Raw genomic sequence first — 24,425 nt, 5'->3', positions numbered from 1 at the left:
TTATGAAACTGTTGTTGAAATGTGTTTGGCCTTGGCGCTGTCCGAGAATAGGCATACCCCATACCTCACAAAAATATAACAAGTTTTTCTTGTGCTCTTGCTCGAAAATGTGAAATAGTTAACTCGTAATTCTTATTTGGAAGCAAACTTTGTTCTTTTTTCCCAACTTTAGCCAAAAGGTAGTAATTTCTGTCGAGTATTTGGCGAGAACAGAGTGCAAACCAAAACGATGTACAGTAATTCAATGTGCAGCGGAATGCGAACCTAGACAGAAACACATTTTACCTAGCTACCTTCACAAGATCTTCAAATCTTCCCGCCTAAACCCAACGAAACCGGTCCCAAAAAGAGTTAGCGAAAATTTACTTATCAATAACAGATCAGAATGTATCTTTCTGGTTTTATCTAAAGACTACATGGAATAACGAAAGGTTAATGCGTAATGTCCGAGAGTACGTGCGTCCGAGAGATAGGCACATATACTGTACATGTACAACGAAGATCAGAGACTTGTTGGAGATATATCACATAAAGGGATTGAATTCAGACTCTGGAAATGTTGGCAGGCACTCGATACCAAGGGAATTTTGCCCAATACGGAATATATTTTCTCTTAACCAGCTAAAGTATAAGCTTTTAAATTAAAGCTGCAATGTCGTCTCGAATCGAATCACAAATACGAGAAGGAGGCAAAACAAACAGACGCACACACAAACACATATTATAGTCACCCCATAGATAGCACTGAATGACAATTCAACACATCAACGTAAAAGCACTTACAAAAGTTTGGAGTTTAACTGTCTCTAAAAGAGATTCCGTTCTTTGGCTTCGGTCGCCATTCCATTGCTTTCCGCCTAAAGCCGTCAAGGCACGCCTGCAAGTTTGTGACGAGTCTGTCAAAAAAACCCAGAAAGACTAGAAACTAGTAGGACACGTATCAACATCGCATCGATCGCATCGGCATCGCATCAACTTTCAAATTCTTTAGGAAACCCAAGCTCTACGATTTGTGTTGACCTTTGCAACGCAAACACCAGCGATACGTATTATAAGGGTTTGTATGGGGAGAAAAATTATCGTATTTGAAAGCACAATTGGGAACGAATAAAAATTTCTCACCTCACCTGTACTGTAGCTCCTTTTGTGGCATGTGATCTCCTGTGCGGGTTTTCCAGGCGTAGTCAATCGATAAACCGATAATCGATAACCATCAATAGCAATCGATATAAGATTGATAAAAAAATTAGGAGTTGGAAATCGATATTAAACGATTGGTCTATCGATTGTTGTCGATTATCTTCGATTTTTATCGGAAACTATTTTTTGTCAATTTCTACAAGTTAAAGATTGACACGATGTGTTTTCTACGGTTTTATTGAGTCATTCAATCGTGGATATGCAATGCAAATATCAACAAGTTGATACTAAAAAAACAGGTACAATAGCAGAAATAATTTGGTATTTTTATCGATGTTAAGCTTCAGCACGGTTCAAAGAAGAAGAGGAAGTTACGGCCAAAGTAGCGGTGTCCAACCCTCTAGTCTCGTTATTGCAACGCCGTATATATGAAGCAAAATAATTTCAGTTAATTGAAACAAATACTCCTCGAAGGACTCCTTAGGATTAGTGATTGTTATCGATTACTGTCGATTGCTATCCATTACTATCCCTTATCTCAATCGCTAACAATCGATAATCAATTTTTTCTGTGAGTTCGATTGTTATCGATTACCGATTTCAATCACTGTATCGCCTGGGGGTTTTGGGTCTACATGTATTTGACGCGATTTTGTGGAGTTTCAGTTCCAACGGCTTCTCTGTCTATATACCCAAAAGGACACAAAAGGAACTACAATAAACTTTCGCCCAAGAAAATCCTTTCCACACGACTAGTTTCCCCTGGGTCTCCGAGTATGGCTTGAATGGCAATCATTGGCAAGCAGGAGGGGTAGAGGCCACGACACACCCACCCTGATGTGAAAATCTATTTAAATGCTACTTTAGGGGCTCTATGTTCTTGTATGCGACTTTTTAATGTGTTTGTTGGTGGTTTGTTTCTATATGAAGGCCTTAGATAACAACGACCTAAACAAGGATCGGCTGACCAGCGGTTTCGTGAAAAGTAGGGTTTGTTGGGGGTGCTCAGTCTCGCAGGCTCATAAAACCTGGTCTCGGACGTTCTTATTTGAGGATTTTCGTTTCTAAAAGGCAACGAATTTAGCTGTTAAATGCCAGCGTGATTCGCCTGAGCCCACTAGCATCCCATCGCTGTAGAACCTCGAGCTGGTCCACAGGGATTTCGCTGTGGACTTGGGCTAATGCAAGGCCATTCAGCCTGTGCTAAAGTACTGAATGTGACTGGGCTGAAAGCCTGGCCTTAGCAATTACGCCCGACATTAAATTTTATGCAACCTGACTCCAGGTCTTCAACTTGCGGAGAGTGCTAAAGCTGCGCTCGCACGAACAGCTTCCTGTACTTAGTCGCGCTTTCGCCTGTCCGCTTTCGGCCTCTACAGACTCTACAACTTCTTTCCCACCATCTCCGGTGGCTTCTTCACTGACATCACTATCTTTACTAGATGGACTGAAAGTCAAAGTTGCTTAGCTAAATAATGTCAAAACAAGCTTAAATTTTGTTTCGATTATTGAGAAGAACTGAAAGCATGTTATGAGAGTATCTACTTACCGCTTTCTTTGAAAAAAGCTTTTGATTAGATAAAACGTTCCCGGCTAGCAGGGAAATAGAACGCTGCGTTTTGATAGATTTTCCTCATTCAGATCAGAGAGGACAGAAGACTCGAGAAATGGCGTCAAAACACATGAAAACGAGGCAGTTTTCTTTAGGAAGTCGCTGCCTGGTTAGCATGAATTTTTGCTTAATTTTTCTCATCTGTAATTCAGGCCACTGCCTGATTCGCGTTATCATTAAATGTAATACCATGTTGCGTTAACATTTTTTTTATATATTTATTTAACTGTTTGTGAATTTATTTGCTGCTAGTGCCTTTCTTTCTCCTTCAAAAAATCTAACTTTCCCCCCCCCCCCCCCCTCCAAAAAAAAACAATGACTGAGGCAAGTGCCTCGGTTTGCCTCATACTGGCTACGGCCCTGGATGCCTGCTGGGTGGCAATTGTAATGTGTGTGCACGTCGAGAATCGATTCTTTGGCGAATCTCTCTCCCTTATAGACTGTTGTATCCAAGAATATTGTTTCTAATTGTGAGACTTCAGCGGTAAACTTTATGGTAGGGTGGTACGAATTTGCTTGCTCAATGAAATTTTCTATTTCTTCTTTGTTTGTATCCCACAAGCAAAACTGACATCGTCAATGAAACTTTTCCACGTTAGTGGTTTGATAACGCTCTGCCTTAAGATCTCCTTTTCTTCTTTTCTCTTTAAATCTTCATCAATTATTATTTGTATCTTCAAAATGATCTGTCAAGTTTTTTTTTTAATTTGTTGTAACTGATACCTGCGAGCAAACTGCTAAAGGAACGTCCGGTTACTATAAAATTGTTTTTATCGCGCTCACTACAATTATAACAAAGTTTTCATTAAATCCCTAAATAAGTTGTCGCATATCATTGTAAACTGAGATAACCGCGTATACTTGTATTATGTACTGGCCTCTCTTCGGATTCTGTTTCTTTATGCCCGTTAACACGCATAAACAAACACAAAAAGGCAGTAATCAAGAATCAATGCAATCTGGGAACTCGAATGATCAAACTTGAAAATGCTGGGCTACGGGCTCCGCGCAAAATGTCTTTGGGGTCTGGGCTCCACAGCCAAAAAAAGGATCAGGGCTCCGGTCAGTGAAATGATAGGGCTCCGGGCTCCACAGCAGAAATTTCAGGGCTCCAGGGCTCCAGGGACCCCCCCTTTGGGACCCTGAGAAATGCTCTGAAGAATTTTGTTTCCTGTGTTTCGAAAAGCATCTTTCGACCGTCTTGAATATATTAGTGCAATGATATTAAAAAACTCAAAGTTTAGTGTTTGCTGAAACGAGCACTTCCGCTTGTCGAAATCGAACTTTTGGAAATATCTGTCCTGAAAACTCACAATTTGGCCAGCTCCCAGTTGGCTTGATAGCTCAGTTGGTAGAGTACTGCTACTGGCTGCCTGAAATAACCTTAGAGTTAACAATTCCAGGGAGCCAGTTTACAGAAAAGATATTTTATAACTTGAGATCGGGAACGCAAATAAATATAGACACACATGCAAAATATAGAGAAACAGAGTTCAGATAACTACCAGGAGACTAATATAGTCATTAATTTGTAAAGGTAAATTATTATTGAATTGCAAAACAGCACTTTTATAACATTCATTGAAAAGGAGCGATATACAGCAAATTAATAATCCTTGATATAAAGGTGTTTCATTTTTTTTTTAAACAGACAATGGAGAAGAAGAGAAACACGGGACTGGATTTCCATTTTGTTCGCGTGATAAAAGGGTTGCCATGGTATCATGGCTTGTAAAACGGCAAATATCTCTTGACATCACAGACCGGATGTTCTGAAAAATAAATATTTGCGTGTAAGTGCAGATAAGTGCCTTTAGAGTCTTAACCCGTTGTTCATGGTTTATCCTACTTATTGGTAAATTTGAACAATACATTTATTTTTTTTTTAGAATCACGCTTAATATTACGAGTATTGAGTTACAAAGAGACTTCAGTTCATTGAAGTTGAAAGGTAATCAGTGAAAAAAAAAAAAGAAGAAGAAAAGGATCGTTGACTTAATGCATGTTAATTGCGTCTCCACAGATACATGTAAAGTACAAAAAAACAAAAAGACAGAACGCTCAAAATTGAATTAATCAACAACAAAAATAGCCAAGGAGCAAAGAACAAAAATTGCAACAGCATGTCAAGAAAGAACGTTGCCGTTTATACTTTACAGCGGAAGTGTCGGCGCGCTAAAATACAACCACCATCATCAAAAGTGAATCACTAAACACATTCATACAGCTACACTAACGCACCTGTCGAAATCATCCAACGGCCAATCATCTGCGACTCTAACCGTGTGATTTGCATGAGCAGAAACAGTTGACATTAATGAAGTTCAATACGATAATGGTGTTGTTTGCACCATGGTTACGGGCATAGAAGTGTTTGAACTGCCCGTGAGAAGTCGTTCTTTTTGCGGTTATGGAGTTCGATTGAAGTCTGATTTCTAACAATAGTTTGTAAGAGGTAAGATACTTATTATGGCTTTGTTTCGACTTCCTTAGGAAGGTGTATCGGATATCAAATGGAGAATTCCTCCATCGTAAACGAGAACGACGCCAACTTTACGTTTTATACCTGTAAAGGAGACGTAACGGCGAGTTAATCTTTTTCAGACATTGTTGTCATAGTTTAAACGCTGCAAAATAAGTTTTGTTCAGTAGCCCAAATGTCTGGCTTTAGCTATTAACATTCTCGCTATAACAAGTTGATTAGTAAAACATACTCCAAGCTTCAACTACACCACTAGCGACGGACAATTGTTATTACTTATTTATTTTACAAGCCTGTCAAATTTGTCCAAATAAATACAAATAAGATTGTTTGAATTCTACGAATACTTTCCACGTTTTGAGGGACATTTTCATTTCCTCGTGCAGCGCTACAAAAAATTACCGTATTTAAAACGACGAAAGCACATAATTTTCCATGCATGTGCAATAATTCTAGTCAAATTAAAATCATAAACTGAAATATTTCGAAACATAATAATAATATTCGAATATTAGCTGCATTTAGTAAACCAAAATTTGTCTCATTTGCCAGCAGTTCGTTCCCCTCTCAATTTGTAACGAAACCTTTCAATGGCCTTAACAGAATGACGAAACTCTGCACAGCTAACAAATACACTGAAGGTTTCTCTGAACTAGAGCCTAAACAAACATTAACATTAACACTTTAATTGTTTGAATACGGCTTCCACCAGCTTTCAAATCACTGATTCCTGTAAAAGTTAAATGTTAAAAGGCATTTGAATCATACACTAAGATATCAGGCAAACGACGTTTTTTTTTTTTTATCAAAAGGTAGGAGTTTTCGCAATATATTCATTGAAATCTCTCATCAGTTCCGTTCATTCACTGTTTTCATTCAATTTCTTGTAGAACGTTGATGTCGAGCTTGGGGAAAATCTTGTCAAAATTGAAATTATTTGATATCAAATTCTCATTTATCCCATAAAACACTGCATTTTACGCTATGTTTCTCATCCCTCTGCATTTTCAATATGGCGCCGGTATGGTGTGTTGATCCTATTGTGCCTTAGATACACGAAATAATTTGTATCTATTTTGTGCAAAATCTCGCCATTAAATTAAGGACAAGCCAATGGTAACGGTTTATTTTGGATCAAAATTTCCTGATTGCGTGTCAGACAAGCTGTAGAGCGTATTCAAGCGATATTAAGCAATGACAACCAAGTGGGGATCAGGAATCGTGGTTTCGCAACTCGGCGTTGGAATCATTTAACACTTCTTCCTAGTGTTTTAATGGCTTTTTTAGCGAGCTATTTTGCCCCATCTTAACATGTTCACCCAATTGCGATAGCCTAAGTAACTTGCTCCACACAGTCATACGAAACGAATGTTAATTTACTGGTATATTTAAAATAGAAGAATATCTTGCTAACAAAAAGTTTGTCAAACATGCATTGCACTTAGTTGTTGATTTTCAGGGAGTTAATAAATGAGTAATATTCGTTTGCCTCTCTGTTTGAAAACTTATCAAGTTTGTTTTACTAAAGACAAAATCGCCTATTAGCCCTATGGCATTTACTTATGAGGGATTCAGTTTATCAACACTGAAAATGATTTTCTATTAATATTATGACATATTTTTTGCGGGCAGCCTATTTCAGATATTTGTCACTCCAGTCTTTTTCAAAATACGTTTTTCTCGCTATGGGTTACCGTAAAAGAAAATATACTGGGATATGTGTCTTACTCAGCGCTTCAAAAGCTATGAACAGTAGCTAAATTCCCCTCACTATCAACCAGGTGCATATCAAATAGGTCGTCACAGAACTGAATACCAAATGTAATGGTCCCCTTGAATAATAAAATTATCTCCACTGGCTATTAGTGCTTTGCAAGGATCACGAAAGGAAAAAAATCTTGTTGACTGTCATGTCCTTAAGTAGCGTTTTCTTTATACTTTGTCCAAGTCATTCATGAAAAAAGAAATAGACAAAGCAATAGGCCGACTGACAGGAGCTCGCGAGGGTGATGTCTCTCAATCATCTGTATGCCGCAGAAACTTATATCATTAAAATATAACATCGTGAGCAGAAGTTTTTAGCTCACAGGAAACAATAGACAAAAGGAAAAGAAGAAAAAATCCAGAAGGATAGACTGAATGCACCCCCCTGGGCAACTGATCAGAGGCGGCCCTTGGTTTAATTCGTCTGTAACTGAATCGCTGCAACAAAATCATAAAACTCTCTACAGAAGAACGGCGCAATCATATCCCGGCTAAAACGAAGAGTTTGAAAAAACAGGTCATTTGCCCCAAAGGCATGATCATGATGGCAATAATGAATATGTCAAATGATTTCAGGAGAAACCTATTACGCTGCAAATTAACATTTCTAAAACTTATTTTTCTGAAACGTTTTTTATGTTGTCAAGCAACTTAACGGAACACAAAATAAATTTGGCTGCTGTGTAATTATGGTCGCTTCACAAGTATATCATATTATGGAACAGCTAAATGTATTGCGTGGGGTGATGTAAATGGTAATAACTTTTTTATATGTTCGTCTCACTTCAAGGGAAAAAACGATGGACACGGCAATGACCGAAGTAACACTTTTCGCGTATTTAAATTTTAGAAAAGAGGTAAACAATTTATACAGCAGTCTTTACATAACGTAATACAAACTCGTGGGAACCCGCTTTGAGCTTCACGCCGTAGCTACGGTTTTCTCCAACGCTCAAGTTCTCTCCTCATCATTCCGAGCTTTTTACACCAAACTTAATAAATATCTACAGCTTTCACCCTGTACGAAAAACAACGGAGTAGTCTATGCTACCACCGCCGGAAACGCGGAAGAAAAAATACAATTGTTGGGTAAACATTCAGAAATTTTAACGGTATCCAATTTGAGTGCAGAAATCGTTTCGAAACAATATTTGTTTCAGACAAACAAAACTGCTTCTGAAGAAGAATCTTGAGTCTACGACAAATGCCAAATGCACTTGAGGTGCGTTTTAGGGAAAGGAAGCGGAATAATAAAAAATAACATTATGCACCAAATCTAACAACTGTCTCCTCCAGGTTTATCTCCAGAGAACTTAGTCACCCGCCGCTTAAATTGCGTCTTTAATTATTGAAAGCGACAAACATTTGTAGTAAACTCATTAAACTACGCCACAGGGTTTCTATTTTGTAATATATGGGGTTTTATATATACTCTGAAGCATTAATTCAGTAACGCCAAACTGCAAATTTTAAGTTCTTGTCTGAAATATAACTGAACAGACGAGATATTCATTTCTAGAACAGAGAAACACAGGACATCGCATTCTAAAATGTAAGCCTTCGCAAAGGATCTCCTTTGTATAAGTAATAGCTTAGTTCTGTTTTAAATAACCTATTTAAAGTATCCTGCAGATTTATAGTAGTTAAAAGTTGACATCACTTAAACATTTTTAATGTTTACTTCTTTTAATTTTAATCTTTGGTTTTTGCAGCGACAGATGATGCGGCGTTTGAAAGTGAAAAGATTATAAGCTCTAAACTCCAGCAGCTCAAATGTCAAACAACTTATCGCCATGGCATCTGCGAAACCTTTTTCGCTTACAAGTGAAAATCTAAAGAAATTTGAAAAGGAACTTCAAGCGCAGAGTAGGCAAAGAAAGTCCTTACAAAGAAACATAAACACCGAGAGAACTGAAGCGGATGGCCGAAGCTCGGGTATTCAATCTTATGGTTCACAACTCAGTGCATTCAAGGATGGCCTTAGTTACAACGCTACCCAGGCAGAAAACAAAAAGGTACAGATTTCCAACAGAAAACACCCGTCTTCATTGGACCGACCAGAACCCGAAGCTTTCCGAAGAAATCCCGAAGGACAAAGTCGGAACGAAAGCTGGCAAGCTACACCAAATATTGTGAAGCTTGATTATGAGGAAGGAAGTGACCACATTAGCTACAAGAGCAACAGTGAAGAGGAGACCCCTGATAACGAGAACGAAACAAGCGATGACTCTGATGATGATGACGATGACGATGATGACGATAGTGAGGAAGAAAGCGCCGAGAGCGAAGAGGAAAGCGACGAAGACGATGAAGACGACGACGACGACGACGACGACGACGACGAAGACGAGGGTGACACAGAAACAACCCCAAGAAGATTGCAAGAAACTCCTGTAAGCGTTCAAACACACTACACCAGCAGTTTGAATGCAAGCAGTAGTAGTATCCCAACAATTGCGTCGGCTAAGAGCAAGGCAGAGTCCACAAAGACAACAAAAACAATAAAAACGGAAAGAAAAGGAAGCGCTGCGTCCAACATAAGCTCAGCACCGTCTTATATTATGAACGTTAACCAGTTCCGATTGAAGAAAATGGCAGTTAAAAAGGAAAAAGAGCGACAGAAGCTTGGCCGGCAAGAGTTGACAGAATCAGAACTTTCTTTCGGATCGAGGCCCAACTATTCAGCGGTGAGTAGGAATAGCATGCGCGAGCGAATTACCACGAGCGCGCAAAGTAAAGGCTCTTATGTGACCGTGAGGAACTGGTCGCGATGGAGCACCTACAGTGGGGCAGGTTACAGTATTAGCGAAGGGCCCACGACAAATAATAGGTTTAGAAAACTCACAGACAAACAGAAAAATGTCCAAAATATCAAAGCAAAGACTCCAAGGGCAAGACCACAGTATCGTTCACAAGTGCCACATCTGCCAGTAATTGGTAAAAATTTTGTAAGCAAATCTCATTCTGACCTTCGGAAAGCTGGTAAGCGTCACGTGACATTAACTGTAAATCCCGACCCCTCCCGAACGCGTCCCGTAAGCCGCAGTCAAATGGCTTCAGGATTGAGCACTCGATCGATAATTAAAACGCCAACTGCGCCGCGAGTAAAATCCGTTCCTGATCTGAATAGGGAAGCTGTTATGTCCTTTTTCCTGATGGACAGAGGTCTAAATAAGTCGGGTTATAAGATAAAAAGTGCGTCGCAAAAGAGGCAATCTAGGAACTTGCAAGATACAGATAGAGATGACGAACCTGATTTTACAAATCGGCAAAGACGAGTCCTCAAACGTAAGGAACGCCCCCAAAGGAATGAGCCCGCTCTCAGTTCTGCGTCGAGTATGCGTTCAAAAGCCAGACAACGCAATAATAGAGCATCTTCTAGAAATGGTAGACGTTCCTCTTTATCGATCGCTAGTGCATTATCAATGACTTCTTCAAAGTCAGGAGTAACAGGACGACGTGGGCACGCTTCCTCTAGTGCATCTAGTAAACCGAGTGTAACACCAAGAAAACCGAGACTGAAACCGCTCAGGAGCAATGCTGGTTACCAAAGCAACCAAGATCTCTCGTCCAGTCGATGCTCTTTGCTTGCACCTGGTACGCCTATTGATTTGATTCTACAACGGAGTCCGAGCCTGCGGTCTGCCATAACAGAGTACAGCAGTTATCTGAGTTTAGCAGCCTCCAGTGTAAAGTCAGCGCGACCCAGCTCCAGATCGAGTCTCTCAAGTACAGGTGAGTATTAGCATTCACGAATCTTTTCACATTAGTGTAGCAGTGTTTTAGTTGTGTGGCAGCTGCTATTGTTTCTAGGGTTGGGATATTGTTCAATTGTTGGCTGTTACATTAAATTTATAGGATTTTGACCGACTAAACCGCTGTAAGTCCACTGTTGTTGACAGCAAATATGTTGAGAATGACGTATCTTTTCAGTCAGTGACACAGGCATACTGGGACAAAAGGAATCCAAGTTCTCCTAACAGGAGTCAAACCTAAGACCTTCCGATTACTAGTTCAGATGTTCAACCACTGAGCTACAGGAGACTCGTGGGAGCTAAGGCCATTACACGTAAACTAGATTCATGGGACAAACTTCCTGCATACTGCTAGGATAAGAATGTCATGTTTTGGATATGCGCATTGGAATAAATATGACGGTATATTTTAAGCCGCTGGTGAATGAAAGAGAATGATGTATGTTTTTTTTTCAGTGAGTGACACAGGCATACTCGGAAACCTGACACCTTCCGATTACTAGTTCGGATGCTCTATGCAAATATGTTTTTTTTCAAATATGTTTCTTGACCTTTTTCAAAAGATATTTGCGCGCCTTAAGTTTAAGTTCTTGAAATACAGAGAACAGAATTTCTCATGCCAGTTAATAAAACATCGAAATGCTTTTATGGATCAATGATTTTTAATTTTTTTAAAAAGTCCGTCAATTTTGAGCAAAGTGACGGAGGCTCAAAGTCGGCTAAAATGCCACGCATTGTTTCCTGTAATTTAGTGATGTTTGCACCCCAGCCAAGATGGCGTCGGAAACCGTGAAAAAGTGACATTTAAGAGAAAATCAACAAAGCGCTTTGACATCACTCCGACAATAGTATTTTAGACCTCAACATTGCTAGGACTGTAATATGAAACTCACTGTAATGTTCCAAACTATTAAATAACTAATTGAAGCTAAATGTGGGGAAGGTATTGAAAACCACACAGAAACTATTTAACTGCGTCTCCTTGGTAACGTCGTGTGAGACAAACATCTGGCTTCTGTTTTGTGTGCGACTGGCAACTTTAATAAGTCGTGCTCGTACCCCAAAATAAAACCAGTTGAAGTCCATTAGGGGTTGATTTTTGTTTATACCATGAAAATGTAGAGAGTTTGTTTTGTTGAAAACAGCCTTCAGTAGACGGGCACTCTGGGCTGAGTTGCTCCAAGCATGGTTAGCGCTAACCATTGGTTAAGAGGTATTAAAACCTATAGGTTGTCATGGTATTTAACCCGGGTTAGCGCTAACCATGCTTCGAGCAACTGGGCCCTGACTGGTAATGTTAATTTTTTTTTTTATACGGCGCGAGTCATTATATGAACGAAACACATTGAAAGATTTTGGCTGTTTCTATAGAATTAACGGAGGGAAATCCTCGCAGAAGCTTGGTCGAACAGCAGCGAAACACTCATCTACGGCTTGTCTTTCCACAAAAGTTTCGTTCTATTAAACTACTCCCGCTCCTATAAATGCAGCAGGGAAAACAGAAATTGTTTTCTAATTCTTAATGGAACCCAAAAAAATATTTAAATTGTACCCTTGTCATTAAGAATGAGACAGACGCAAGGACGAGACGCTAATCTGCTACAAAAGAAAGGGTAATTTTTGTCAATATGAGATTTAAATAAATTGCTTCTCCATCAACATAATTGACATGCAAACATAAAATTGCCAGCCATTAAATATTTACACCTGTTGGTCAATCTTCATTTGCGCATTTAACGGTTTCTAGGATCCCAAATCGCACAAAAGTCAAACAAAATTTCACAGTGTGAATCTTTCACTCTTGAACCGCTAGAAGGATTTAAAGATTCCAACAAAATTAATTTCTGCTATGGAGCAACAAGGAAGTGCTTTGAACGATGAAATTAAAGTTGAGGATGTCGAAAATAACAATGGTAGGTTAAACAAATTTAATTTTTAGTATTTCCATTAGTTTTATGCAAACAATAAGAGAAGAAATGTAGACATAAGCCTATCGAAGTTTGACTTTTTCAGAAACGTGTAATATTCGCGGGCATGCTAGATACTTGTTTAGGAACCCTTCCAATGATTTGTTTGTCCTTGGAATCGCTTCTGTTTTCTTGTGTCTGTGCTTCAGCCGCGGTCAGACTCGATCAGACTCTATCTTCGAATCTCTTGGTAAACCATTAAACGAAAATAGTGAGGAATAACATATTAGGAAATAAGATGCTCTGGTCACAGGTTATCTATCAAAAATCCAGTGTGCTTAAAACAGCCTTAACACAGATTTATTTAAATCTAGTGAAAACGATTGTTTTCTCATTACAAAATTGAAAAGAAATTTAGAACTTCAATACTAGTGTCTCTTCGTTTAGCTTAACCTTTTAGCATCGATTACAAATCGAGTTGTTTCTCGTGGATACAAGGTCTTAAAGTGGTCTTGTTTACTTTTGTACTTATGCCGTACGTGTGCGTTTTTATTTTAAAGGAATATGTGGCTTTTGAAATCATAACCGCATACAGCGGTAATTATTGTTGCACTCTATGAGGGTTCTTGATAAATAAAACCAATTTTAACCAGGGAATCGCATAAAAGAATAAAGCTGGTATAGAACAGATATATCATTTATTTCGGTCTTGTTTAAATTTTCAATAGGAAAAGGAATCTGAATTTGTATTTTAAGACAATAAGCTGACAGGACCGGTAACCATGGAAGCGCAGTTGGCCACTGAATTCCATACCAACTGAAAGATGGAGGCATTTCCATTAAAAGCACGCCACCAGCAAACATAAATTTGGAAATTTACTTGTGTGTGACACGGAACTAATGTTAAACGGGTTGGCAGAGATGCTCAACACATTGAAAGCGTAAAATATTAGTGAGAGAGAAAAAATTATGTTTTTGGCGACTCTTAGTGCCAAGTCGAGTTCTTACAATGGAAGCAAACATATTTCTTCCGAGAATTGCCTAAAAATAAAAGGTACAGTATGCTTATTTTTGAAATTTTATGGTAAGAACCCGTTGTTCTTACAAAGCTAGTAGCACAATTTCACTGCCGGGTTTTTGTAAATTGTTAGGATAAAGTATAACGCTGGAACCAAAAATTATCCTTTTGAAGAAGTTAGCAACGCTTCGTCATCAAATATTACCATTCTATCAAGCCATTTGGTCATTGCAACATATAAAAGCAAAGTAAATAAAGTTCAGTAATCTTTATAGGAAATGTTTACACGTATGCCAAATAAACTCTTAATGTAAAAAATTGGAAAGATAATGTTACGCTACAAAGTTGATTTGGCTGCTGAGTAGATCACTAACTCTTCCATAAAGTAGATCAGTATTTTCATCAAGCCACTTGCGATTTAAATACTTCGTATGTACTCCTACACATGCTCTTATGTTTGAGATTGTGCTTGCACCACGAGTGAAAACCAGGCCTAAGCTGTAACGCATTCAGTTGCCGCCGGGTCAGTTCTAAACGTTTTCGTATTTCTTAACTGTACACAGATGGTGAAAGCACGGCTGTTGGCCCGCACGCCACCAGTCCTGACAAGGAAGAAGAACAACATAAACCAGTTGAGAAACAGGCCAAACCGGAGCAACAGGAACCACCGAGAAAATCCTCGTCTAAAAGCACCAACAGACGTTCTTCTGTGAAGCGAGAGAAACCACAGAGCGATTCTGAGCCTGAACAGCTGCACCTTCCACCAATTACACCACAAACGGTGAACAGCTCTGGTACGCAATCTCCCTACAATTCATCTGTCAGAGCTGCAACTCCAAAAGGTATAAAGCCAGTATAATTGAAATGATTGTCTAAATAATGGGATATATATGGCCGGGTGTACATCTGTTAGTTTCAGTTTCAGTTTCAGTTTATTTACCCTTGGATATAGTATTTCCATTGTATATAGGAACATAGGAATAAAATGACAAAAAAGGGAGAAAAGAAAGACGTTAATGGCTTTGGTAGAAGTGTACGGTGGTCGGAGGAGCTTAGCTTTCGAGCTAACCACCGCTATATTATAAATGGGGCCATGGCAACTATGGGCGATCATATGGAACTGTCACTTTTATATTAAAATATACATAGTTAAATTGCCGTTCAGAGTTAGGGAGAATTCTTTTACATTGTTTTTTGAACTGGAAGTAGCTAAGTGTTTTTGTTAGTAAGAGTCTCTTCCCAGATTTTGGTTATAGCAAGCTTTAATGTGTGTTTGCCATGATTTGATCTTGGTACATGGAAATTAGGGATAGGAATCTCGCGTTATCATCAACAACAAAAATGACTGCGTTTGCTTGCGTGTGGTGCTTATTTCATGATTTCAATGAGCTCATCTCAGTTTGTCCCTGTTTTGCAGAAACCAAGAAAGCAAAGAAAAAGGAGAAAGTCAAGCTACCACAGAGTAAGTTTATTTTGTTAAACGATAACAGTGAACCCTAAATCCTAAGTCGCGAAAAATAAATACCAATTTTATTCTAAGAATTTGCCAGCTGCTTTTGCCTTTGCGACATTCCTAGTTGCCTTTCTTCATGCCACCCCACCTTCTTGGATGCTCCTCATCCTTCGAGACCACATGCTAGGAAGCAGGTTGACTGACCGGAAATCGTAACGACAGAGGAAGAGCCATTGGGAACCTCCAGTTATCAGACAAGCTTAATTTCCTTTTCAATTTCCACCTTCCGTTGGCTAAAACGTTTTTGCAATTTCATTTTTCCGGTCAATCGGCCAGCTGCTTCCATCCCGACACTTCCGCGAGCCTTTTCGCCAACCTCGTTCCCAGGCCTTTCCTCTTGTAACTTGAGAATCGCCCGATCCGGGCAATTGTTGTTGTTGTTTGTTTTTTTGCGCCCACTTCAAGATGGCGGATACTATAAATCACACTTAGCTACCTGTTTTCTACATTTTAAAGTTAGAAAAAAAAAGTTGACCCCACCTTGGGTGGAACCCGGGTCGTTGGATTCTCAAGCGGGAACCTTACCATTAGCCTACCGACGACTGGCTGCCAGATTTTGCAATTTTTTTTTATGGATATCCTAACTCCAAATGTTCGCCTTGAATCTCGTTCAAGCCGGAATTGTTTTCAGGCGTTCTTATCGCAATGGTCCATATGCTTTGAAGAAAAAAACAAATAAAAATAAGATTGTCCAACAACGCGTTGCAAAAATGCTGATATAAAAACGATCACAGCTTGAAATATTTCAGTGTCTGGTGTTTTAACTCGTGAATTGCGTATGCGAAATGCGCGAGTTATCGTTAAGGCGTGTTACACTGGGAAATTTTTCTTGCGACACAAGTTGCACGAATCCTTGCGTAGTGTAACATGCCCTGAAATGAACATGTCTCGCAATTTTTTGTTGCCGCAACAGTTGCGAAAAGTAGAAGTCAGTTCTACTTCGTGCAACGGTAACAACGTTCATTTCAGGGCATGTTACGCTAGGCAACGATTCGTGTAACTTGTGTCGCAAAGGCGCAACACAATTGCGAGACAAGTTACAAGAAAAATTGTCTAGTGTAACGGGGCCAAAAAAAAAAAAACTGAAAAAAAAAAAAAGACACTCGCTCGGTAGTTCCATCATCGGTCGCTTGATGGGATGTAAACTTTTAGCAAATATGGGGTACTCTCACGGTTCGCTTAAGGTCCTTCAATTAAAATATACGTTTTTGGAGTTCGAAATTAAACAAATAAATAAATAAATAAATAGCCCAAAGAACACTCTACCGCCGAAAAAGAGGATATTGGGAATTTTGAGAATCCGGCTCAATTCGATGAACTGCACAAGCTCCCGAATGACGAAACCGAAATGCGGACTTCGATCACATGCATTTTTAAATACTGGAATGGAGAACGCTATATTACGGTTAATGTTGTTTTAGTACAAAAAATGGGGTAAAATATTACCTCTCAGTCTAAAAAATAAAAGGAAAAGAAAATTAACACAGAATATGCCCCCTCCGGGAGTCGATCCTGGGACGAACAGATTACAAGCCCAAGGTCTTGCCACGACACTAACCCCCAAAACACTGTCTAAAAAAAAAAAGCACACATAAAAGCGACGAGGGGGATCTATTGAACCGCTCATTAGGACGGTCACAGAGGTGTTTCTTTGCTACATTAGCGAACAACTGTTACTCATACTCAAGGCATGAAAAATAAAACAAGCAAATAACTATAGACATAATCCGAAATATCATTTCATTTGAAATTTTAAACTGTAGTCTAGACAAACTTAAAAGAAATAATTTCGGATTGTATTTGGATTTACTAAATTTTTTATGTGTTTTGTCTGTATCGCTAAGTAATATTCAGTCGTTATTATTTTCTGAGAAAGGAATGAAACACCTTCTTTGCGTGCTTAAAAGTACCAAAAACAAAGCCAGAACAGGATTGTTTGAATAACAATCAAGGATCAACATACAATTACTGCTTTTTGTCATTTTGGCTTAAACAAAACAAAGATATAATACACATTGGGATATTGAAACCTCACTGGCCCTCTGCTTGTCCAATCACAATCAAGAAAGCACCCCGAGGTCGGGCAACGTTAATTAGCACCACGATGTCGCAGCGTTTCTATGGGAACAAAACATGACGCTTTGTTGAATGTAATCATTAAACCCTGGTACATCTTACCCAGTGAATGGGAATAACCACAGCGAAATTTACACCAAGCAAAATACGGCCGACAAAACTTTAACAGGAGAAACCGCCACTTATTGTCGCAAGCATTTACTTAACCTTTTCCTGTTTTGTTAGAAAACTAGTGTTTAAAAGTTTTTTGTTGGAGTAATCACTGCCGCAAACATGACAGAAGTAGCATGTGAGTATGAATGGTTGTCTTTAGGAGCGCTACAGAGTTCTCAATTCTCGCACAGGCTAGGAATAGGTCTTCTACGTCTAATGTGTTATCTTTGTTTTTAGTTGTTCGAGTGAATCACCCGCTCCCTGACTTCACAGAAGCCACACGAGATGCCGGCATGTAAGTTCTGTTTGCTTTGGTTCCAAGTTCAATTGATCTTGTTTGCTACATTGAAGTCCCCTCAGTTTTCGTGTTTGTTATATGATTTGAATGATTCTATTTTATTTTAATAGCACTCGTCTGATGAAACTTGCAAAGCCTAAGGAGTCTAAGGCTGTATGGATGACAAGCTTTTGGTAAGCGCATATGAACCGGTACTTTTTATTTTGTAATCAGATCCCGCATTATCCGACAAATGTAAATAGCTAACTTTTGAGTGGAATATTTACCAAGCTGGGATTAGATTTCTACAAGGCCTGCGAGAGCAGACGCATACTCTTGAAAAATAAAAGTAAACTCGGGCTTCAGCCGGTTTGTTTCTATGATTTTAAAGAGAGAGCACGAGACTAAAGTGGAACAGGATGTTCTATTCTTCAGACTAAAAAAGTCGGGTATACGTTCTATCCTTGCAACGAAAAGAAGTTCATTACCGAGGAAACCTATGGGAATCAGTTTCGTTTGCGACTTTACCAGAAGGATTTGATTGCATGTTTTGAAAGGAGTCCTCATGCGTTTCCTGATTACATTTTCCTTTTCTTCGGTTCCCGAGTCGTTATTTAATAGAGTGCTAATTACGCTTATTGTTTCGCCAACATTCATTCAAGTACTAATTTGTCTTTTAGGCCGCTTGTGTGGGGAAACCAAGAAACGATGTGGCCAATGTCGAGAGCAGCACTCTCAGCGAATGCGTCAGAAAGATTAATAGCCTTAGCAACGCCAAAGAAAGATTTCCAACTGGATCACCCACTCAAGTGTAACAGGTAATTATACAAAAAATAACTACAAGGGAGTTGACTATGACAATTAGCCGTGAAGTCAGGATTTTTAGTGCAATGTCTAGCACGCTATGCTGGCGTCTTGCTGAGTGATACGTCAGTATTAAGAAACTTCGTTTTTTCGACGTGTTATTAAAAACTAAGAGCCAGAAATAACCTCTTTGGCAAAAAAAAAAAAGATCGTAAACAACGCCCCTCGCCAGTACGAAAATGTATATGAAAAAGCCGGGGTCAAGCTTTTCACGCATAATTAGCCTTTTATCGATGAAAGCGTGCAGAGGCTATCAAGGATTGAGTCATATAATATCGCTGAAAATGTTGTTTTGTCACTCATTCGGTTTGTAATGTAAATTCAAACTCAAGAAACATGGCAAAACTTCACGTATCCACACAAGCCTCAGTGATACACTTTACTTTGAGAGATCGATGACCAAAAAGTCGAACGGTGTAGTTGAAATACCTTAGGGGCCACTGAAATGCATTTCATCACATAAATTACGGCATAGCATGCATATGATTGCTCATCGCTATGATGGTATAAACAGGTGTGAGGCTGATACCACTCTCGTATGCATAGGCTCTTCAAACTTCGGCGTGTAACTTGATACACCGCGTAGGACCCGGCAAAAGAGCGGCATGTTTGATCTGGCGTACATAACGTTATTCAACCAGGGAGCTCATGTCACCATGGTGTTATTCAGTGAGGCCCTAATGCTGTCCACTTGTCAAACGTAAATTTCAACAAAAGGAACAAATTGTATCATAAAATGTCCTTTCTTCCAGGGATTGCAAGGAAATTGAACATTCTGGAATATTCGCCAAAGCTTTCTTCGCAATTTTCCCGGCCTCTATATTCGCAGGCTATTCCCTTTCCTCTGCTTTTTGTTTCGACTGTTAACTTGAAACATTACTAGACTCAAAACGCGAGGACTCCGAAATCAAAGCGCAAAGCTCTAACTTCGAATGACTGTCCGGTTTTTCCCAGATGTCTAAAACAACTGACGATAGCAACTTCTGTTGCTGTTACTTGGTATCTTTTTTCGCGACATTTTGTATTGTGAAAATAATGCCGATAATTGCCTTCTCCAAAACAGCATATCACACTCAGTTTCGCAATGTGTAATGAGCTAAAAAAAACCCACACACAATACAATAAAAGGCATTCTTCGATCTTTTTTAGCTTTGACTTGTGTAAGTGCAAATCTGCTTTTGTTTTTGTTTGTTTTTTTTTGTTTACCCAAAGAATTTCCTGTGGAAACACCTGTACACGCAGTTGACTTGTATCCTGTGTTCTTTTCATATAATTGTTGACTTTATTTCTCTCTTTCTCACTTTTAGACGACAGTACACTTACAGTTGTGGTCGCGAGTCTGTTGTTTGGGACGTTGAACCTTTGGCTTTAAAAGCAAATATATCAGCAAGGCTAGCTACACTGGCAGAGCCCAAGCCAGTACCAGAAGGCCATAAAGAACAAAGGTAAGCTGGGGGTGGAGACGATGCAACAAAGCTTTTGTAGTCAAATCTCTTGACCCAAAAACTAAGTGTTTAAAATGTCTTTGTCCTCGCCTTCGAAAGCGCTAAATTGACTATGAAATATTGACTTTTTTAAACTGATATTCTCTGCTTGGGACAGGGTTTTAAATGACTCTCTTGTGCAATTAATGGCCCGAGTGGGAACTTTTGACGAAATTTTAGTTGCATAATTTTTAACGTCACCATATGGCTCGCTAAGTTGTGTCAAAACTCAGTTCTTCTATTGTATGGATCGATTAAACACTGAATAAAAAAACCACTTACGCGATTGTGTTCCGCTTGGTTTCACAACGATTTGAAAACACTTGGTCAAATTTAAATTGGGAGGTACATTATTAGCTATAATTAAGAGCCAAATCAGGCTAAACTTTTGTGTCTGAAGTGTTCTTGGTGAAATAATTGCTTTATATTAAACGTCTTGAATTTGTTATGAAGATGGGCATCAAGTTCAGCAAAGTTAACAAAACACAGTGATTATGACTTATGCGTGACATACCAATTTTATTCAAATGTTAAGCTATTGTTCAGTTGCTAAGCATTGCATGACTTGTTTGATGGCTGAGCGGTAAGCTCGACTTCTTATTGCCGGAGAAACGGCCAAGAAAGTTGTAAAGCGGAGTTTCGTTCTAACCTAACAACTTCACAGGTAAAGTTCCTTGACTTCTTTAACTCCTGGTGACAGCACCATTTTCCACCCGTAGAAAGTTTTGTTATTCAAAAGCATCTGGAATTGTCATCTTGACTGTACACAAACTATTGGATTCGACCTTTCATCGTATAAATATCTAACCTTACCAAGGGCCTAACACCTCATACAGTTTGTGGTTTAAGCAACTTTGACGAGGATTTCGATGTTCTAAGGGTGTCCAGCTGAGTTTTCTACCAAGCTGACCAAGATGTAAAGCCAGTTCCCGAAAAATCCATTCAAACGGATCCAGGTTTAAATACTTATCGCTCAAAGACATACAAAATTACTATTCAAAGTACAGTTAAATCAGATGGACCTCGGCAGCTTTATTAGATTGACATGCTTGGCGCTTGCATTGATCTTACTTACTTAGTATATGAACAAATTCCAATCTAACGAAAACTTACGGATTTTGATGATACGTCTTTATGGTAAAAGGAATACTTAAGTTATTTAAACTACATGCGAAAAGCTGAGAGGTCAGCTATCTGGAGCACGAATAAAATTACTCAGGAAATAACTTGCATAAACCAAATAATCGTGTAAAATAAGACGATTGCTAAACGTCTGGGATGTCCGACATAAATGCGCACGATTTGGCTTGTCCCTTATTTAATTCATCATTAAGCCTTTGGACTTGCTTCTGGCTATCGCAAGGCATTTAAAAAAAATGAGTTGACTGAGTATTTCAATAATGACTCCTCGAAGAACGCTAGGGAAGTATGAGTTACGGTATCATTTGACTATGAATTGAATTGACCTCATGATACATGTTCTCCCCTCTCCCTCCCCCACCCTCGAGGTAGTCCCCTATATAAGCTATATGGGTATGTGCGGCACCAGAGGGTAAGGTTTTTCCTATTTTGGTCTGAAATAGGGTATAGATTTTAACCATTTTGGTCTGAAAGTCTGAAAACAGGTATGGATTCTAGAAAGCAGGTCTGAAAATGGGTATGAATTTTAGAGGCCAGGTCTGCAGAAGAGTACCGAAAAATTACATATTTTGGTCTGAAATAGGGTCAGGGTTTGCAGAACCGAGTCGCACACCCCAAATAAAACTTCCGAGGAGTTTCTTCCTGGGTTTTCTTTCTTAAGACCCTGAACAGTCGCCTCTTCATTGTCTTATTTGAATCTCTACGTTTTTCTACATTTAAAATTAAAAATGTTCCTCTTTCTTCTCCACAGAGAGGCCTATATCTTTAGCTGTGGCAGAAGTTCTCCTATTTGGCACGTAAGCGAGGCAGCCAAAATGGCGGAGGAGCGCGAAAGATCGTTAAGACTGGCCAATCCAAAGAAACCTCATCCCCAGTACCAACCAGAGCGTGAGGTACCTTGGATGGTAAGTGAGCCAGCCAAACGAGCCGCGAGTTCCACGCGTGTTGAACAACTCGCGCGTCCTAAAACGCGACAGGATGGGCTCATTAGAGAACCAACATGGCGGGTGTCCTCAGCAAGTAGACGAACTGTGGCGTCAGCCAGAGTACAGGAGCTCGCAAAGCCGAAGCAAACCGTCGAAGGATATTTTCCTTGTAAAGAAGTAGAGTGGCCGATAAGTAGGAACACACTTCGAGCAATAGCCTCTGAGAGGACCCAGAATTTATCCAAGCCAATTATACGAGAGACAATGGACCATGTACAATTTAACCCTGATGCATTTACAGTCAGCGAATCAGCGAGAAAAGCGAATCCGTCTCAAAGGATCGTAGAATTAGCACAACCTTTAACGCGCGGACATAAGTGATACCCTGAACGAGACACGAAGTATTTGTGTGCGAAGGAAGAATGCAATAAATCATTCCCCTTGCTTCCACACTGCTCGCCCCGGAATAAATCTGCAAAGGCCACAGGTTTTCTTCTAGGAAATTTTGGATTTTTTATGAAAAAGATTTTAAATTATTTATTTTAAATATGTATTTTACTGTTCAAGTAGTGACAATGTTTTTCGTTCAAAGCTCAAGTAGATATATTTCCATTGATTGCACGAGAAATAAGAATGTAGAAATAGTTTTAACCGGTTTGATGTGGCTGTCGCAAGTTTGAATGATTTTTCTAGCTCTCTTTTATTTATAAAGAAATTTTCTAAATTGTTCAAAGTAAATAAGAAAATTCATCGTTTGTGTGACGAAGTTTTGAAATAAATACAACTTTCATACCAAAAAAACTAAATTTTGAGAAAACTGAAACAAAAACCATCATGTCCTTCGGTATCTTGTTAATAAATAAACTTTTGCTTGTTTAAGAATTGGAAGATTGTACCTGTTTTGTTTGCCATGCCCTTTTGCAATTTTTTAAAAGTAATCGTTGTGCAACTGAACTGTCATCGCTTCGCATTCCTTCCCAGCCATCAATACGCACAGTAAGTTTCTGTCAATCACGTGTTGCGCAATCCGTTCAATATCCCCAACCAAGAAGTCCTTGGAATCACAAATTTTCATGCGTCCTATTGTTTGTGGGTCGAAGCTCCAGTATCGTTCGGCTACAAACCAAAACCACATAAAATGAAACTAAAATCAGATAAGTACGACACGTACAGCAACATGTAACTAACACAGGGACTGTCAGAGAACATGTAGCAAATAGGAGTTACCTAAAGGTATGCCGGCAGTGACCATATTTTTATTTTTTCGTGAATAGATTGTCGAGTAAATTTCTATTTGAACAGCACGACACCATCAACGTCGACCCACCGATAGCAAGTCTGATACGTACAGTACACCACTTCACCTGCACACCTTAATAAAGCCTTCGAAACTAAATAATTTTGAAAATATTATCTCTGATCTCTCAACCATCGTTTCAGCGTCAAACTATTTAGTCCACCGTTGTGGTTTCCCAGTCGAATCTTCTGAGAGTCATTTCTGAGTCATCACATATAATAGGTGCGAATTAGCAATGTTACAATTTCCACTGCCCAATGGATCCAGAAACAGTGAATTGCTTTGAGTGAAAAGAGTTGCTGGTACTTCTGTATTATTTAACGCGATGGAAACGTGAGTTCTCGCCTCGACGAGCACATTTATCAACTCAAGACGAAACTCATTTCTGCGCAGGATCCGATTTGATCATGAAAAAAGCTCGTTGGCTCTGCTATGAATATTTCTCGAATATTAACACTAAACTTTCTGTAAGTTCAAGTAACACTTTCTGTAAAACTTGAGTCTCCAATGGTGACTTATCGCGGCTGGCATTGGAGAAGAACAAAGAATATTGGTTTTATCAACAGAGTAGATAAGGTAATTTAGCCACTGAAAGAGATTCCACATGCTGACGTCTCGAGCGTTGGCCCTTCGTCAGAGCGAAGGCCCAATGCTCGGCACTCGATTCTCTTTACGGTGCCACCGAGTTTATTCGTTTCCACTCCCCCACCGAGACAGCCGCAGTTTCTTTAGAAACTAAGCCTATTATCGAGAAGAGCAAGGGACTGGACCATAATTAAAACCAAATTCTACCCAGAACAGTTCGGAGTATTCTTAAATATATATTTAATTTTTCCTCACTGCTCTCATAAAATTTTTATACTAGTCATTGGAAAACGTCTTTAATGTTTTAACATGCCTTCTCTTGAACTGTATGCTTGATCAAGTGGTAATATTAATTTGTAAAGCGAAGTTCTATTCTGGTCACTAATGGGGCTTCAAAACTCGGACAGATATAAGGGCGGCGAATGACGACTA

General features: G+C 39.2%; 1 protein-coding gene and 1 long non-coding RNA gene across 17 annotated transcripts in view; one reads left to right on the top strand and one right to left on the bottom strand.

Annotated features, from left to right (window-relative positions):
- LOC146462223 (uncharacterized) overlaps nucleotides 1-888 on the bottom strand; it is a 52,970-nt gene extending 52,082 nt beyond the window's left edge. For all 15 annotated transcript variants that reach the window (XR_014857192.1, XR_014857191.1, XR_014857201.1 and 12 more), the window contains exon 1: nucleotides 784-888. This is a non-coding gene — a long non-coding RNA (uncharacterized LOC146462223). The remainder of the gene's footprint in view (nucleotides 1-783) is intronic.
- A 4,194-nt stretch (nucleotides 889-5,082) lies between these two features.
- On the top strand, nucleotides 5,083-23,035 carry LOC146462222 (uncharacterized). Of its 2 annotated transcripts, none has more exons than XM_085085849.1 (9): nucleotides 5,083-5,207; nucleotides 8,711-10,733; nucleotides 14,242-14,520; nucleotides 15,096-15,140; nucleotides 17,658-17,715; nucleotides 17,829-17,891; nucleotides 18,378-18,515; nucleotides 19,869-20,006; nucleotides 21,937-23,035. In XM_085085849.1, exons 2-9 carry the CDS (start codon nucleotides 8,792-8,794, stop codon nucleotides 22,490-22,492), a joined length of 3,219 nt encoding a protein of 1,072 aa, XP_084941975.1. In that variant the 5' UTR covers nucleotides 5,083-5,207; nucleotides 8,711-8,791; the 3' UTR covers nucleotides 22,493-23,035. The 2 variants fall into 2 exon arrangements, with proteins under 2 accessions (XP_084941975.1, XP_084941976.1); XM_085085850.1 differs by lacking the exon at nucleotides 5,083-5,207 and adding an exon at nucleotides 8,465-8,550.
- Nucleotides 23,036-24,425: the final 1,390 nt, after the last annotated feature.

The sequence above is a fragment of the Pavona decussata genome, unplaced genomic scaffold (genome assembly GCF_977016875.1).
Source record: "Pavona decussata unplaced genomic scaffold, jaPavDecu1.1 SCAFFOLD_190, whole genome shotgun sequence".
NCBI classification, from domain to species: domain Eukaryota; kingdom Metazoa; phylum Cnidaria; class Anthozoa; order Scleractinia; family Agariciidae; genus Pavona; species Pavona decussata.
Note: the sequence above shows the minus strand (reverse complement) of the source record. Positions and strands in the feature narration are given on the sequence as shown.

Excerpts from the sequence above, each read along its gene's own strand:
- LOC146462222 (XM_085085849.1), top strand. The coding sequence starts at position 8,792 with ATGGCATCTGCGAAACCTTTTTCGCTTACAAGTGAAAATCTAAAGAAA. Across the intron at positions 10,734-14,241 it reads ATCGAGTCTCTCAAGTACAG|ATGGTGAAAGCACGGCTGTT; the intron begins GTGAGTATTAGC and ends AACTGTACACAG. Across the intron at positions 14,521-15,095 it reads CAGAGCTGCAACTCCAAAAG|AAACCAAGAAAGCAAAGAAA; the intron begins GTATAAAGCCAG and ends CCTGTTTTGCAG.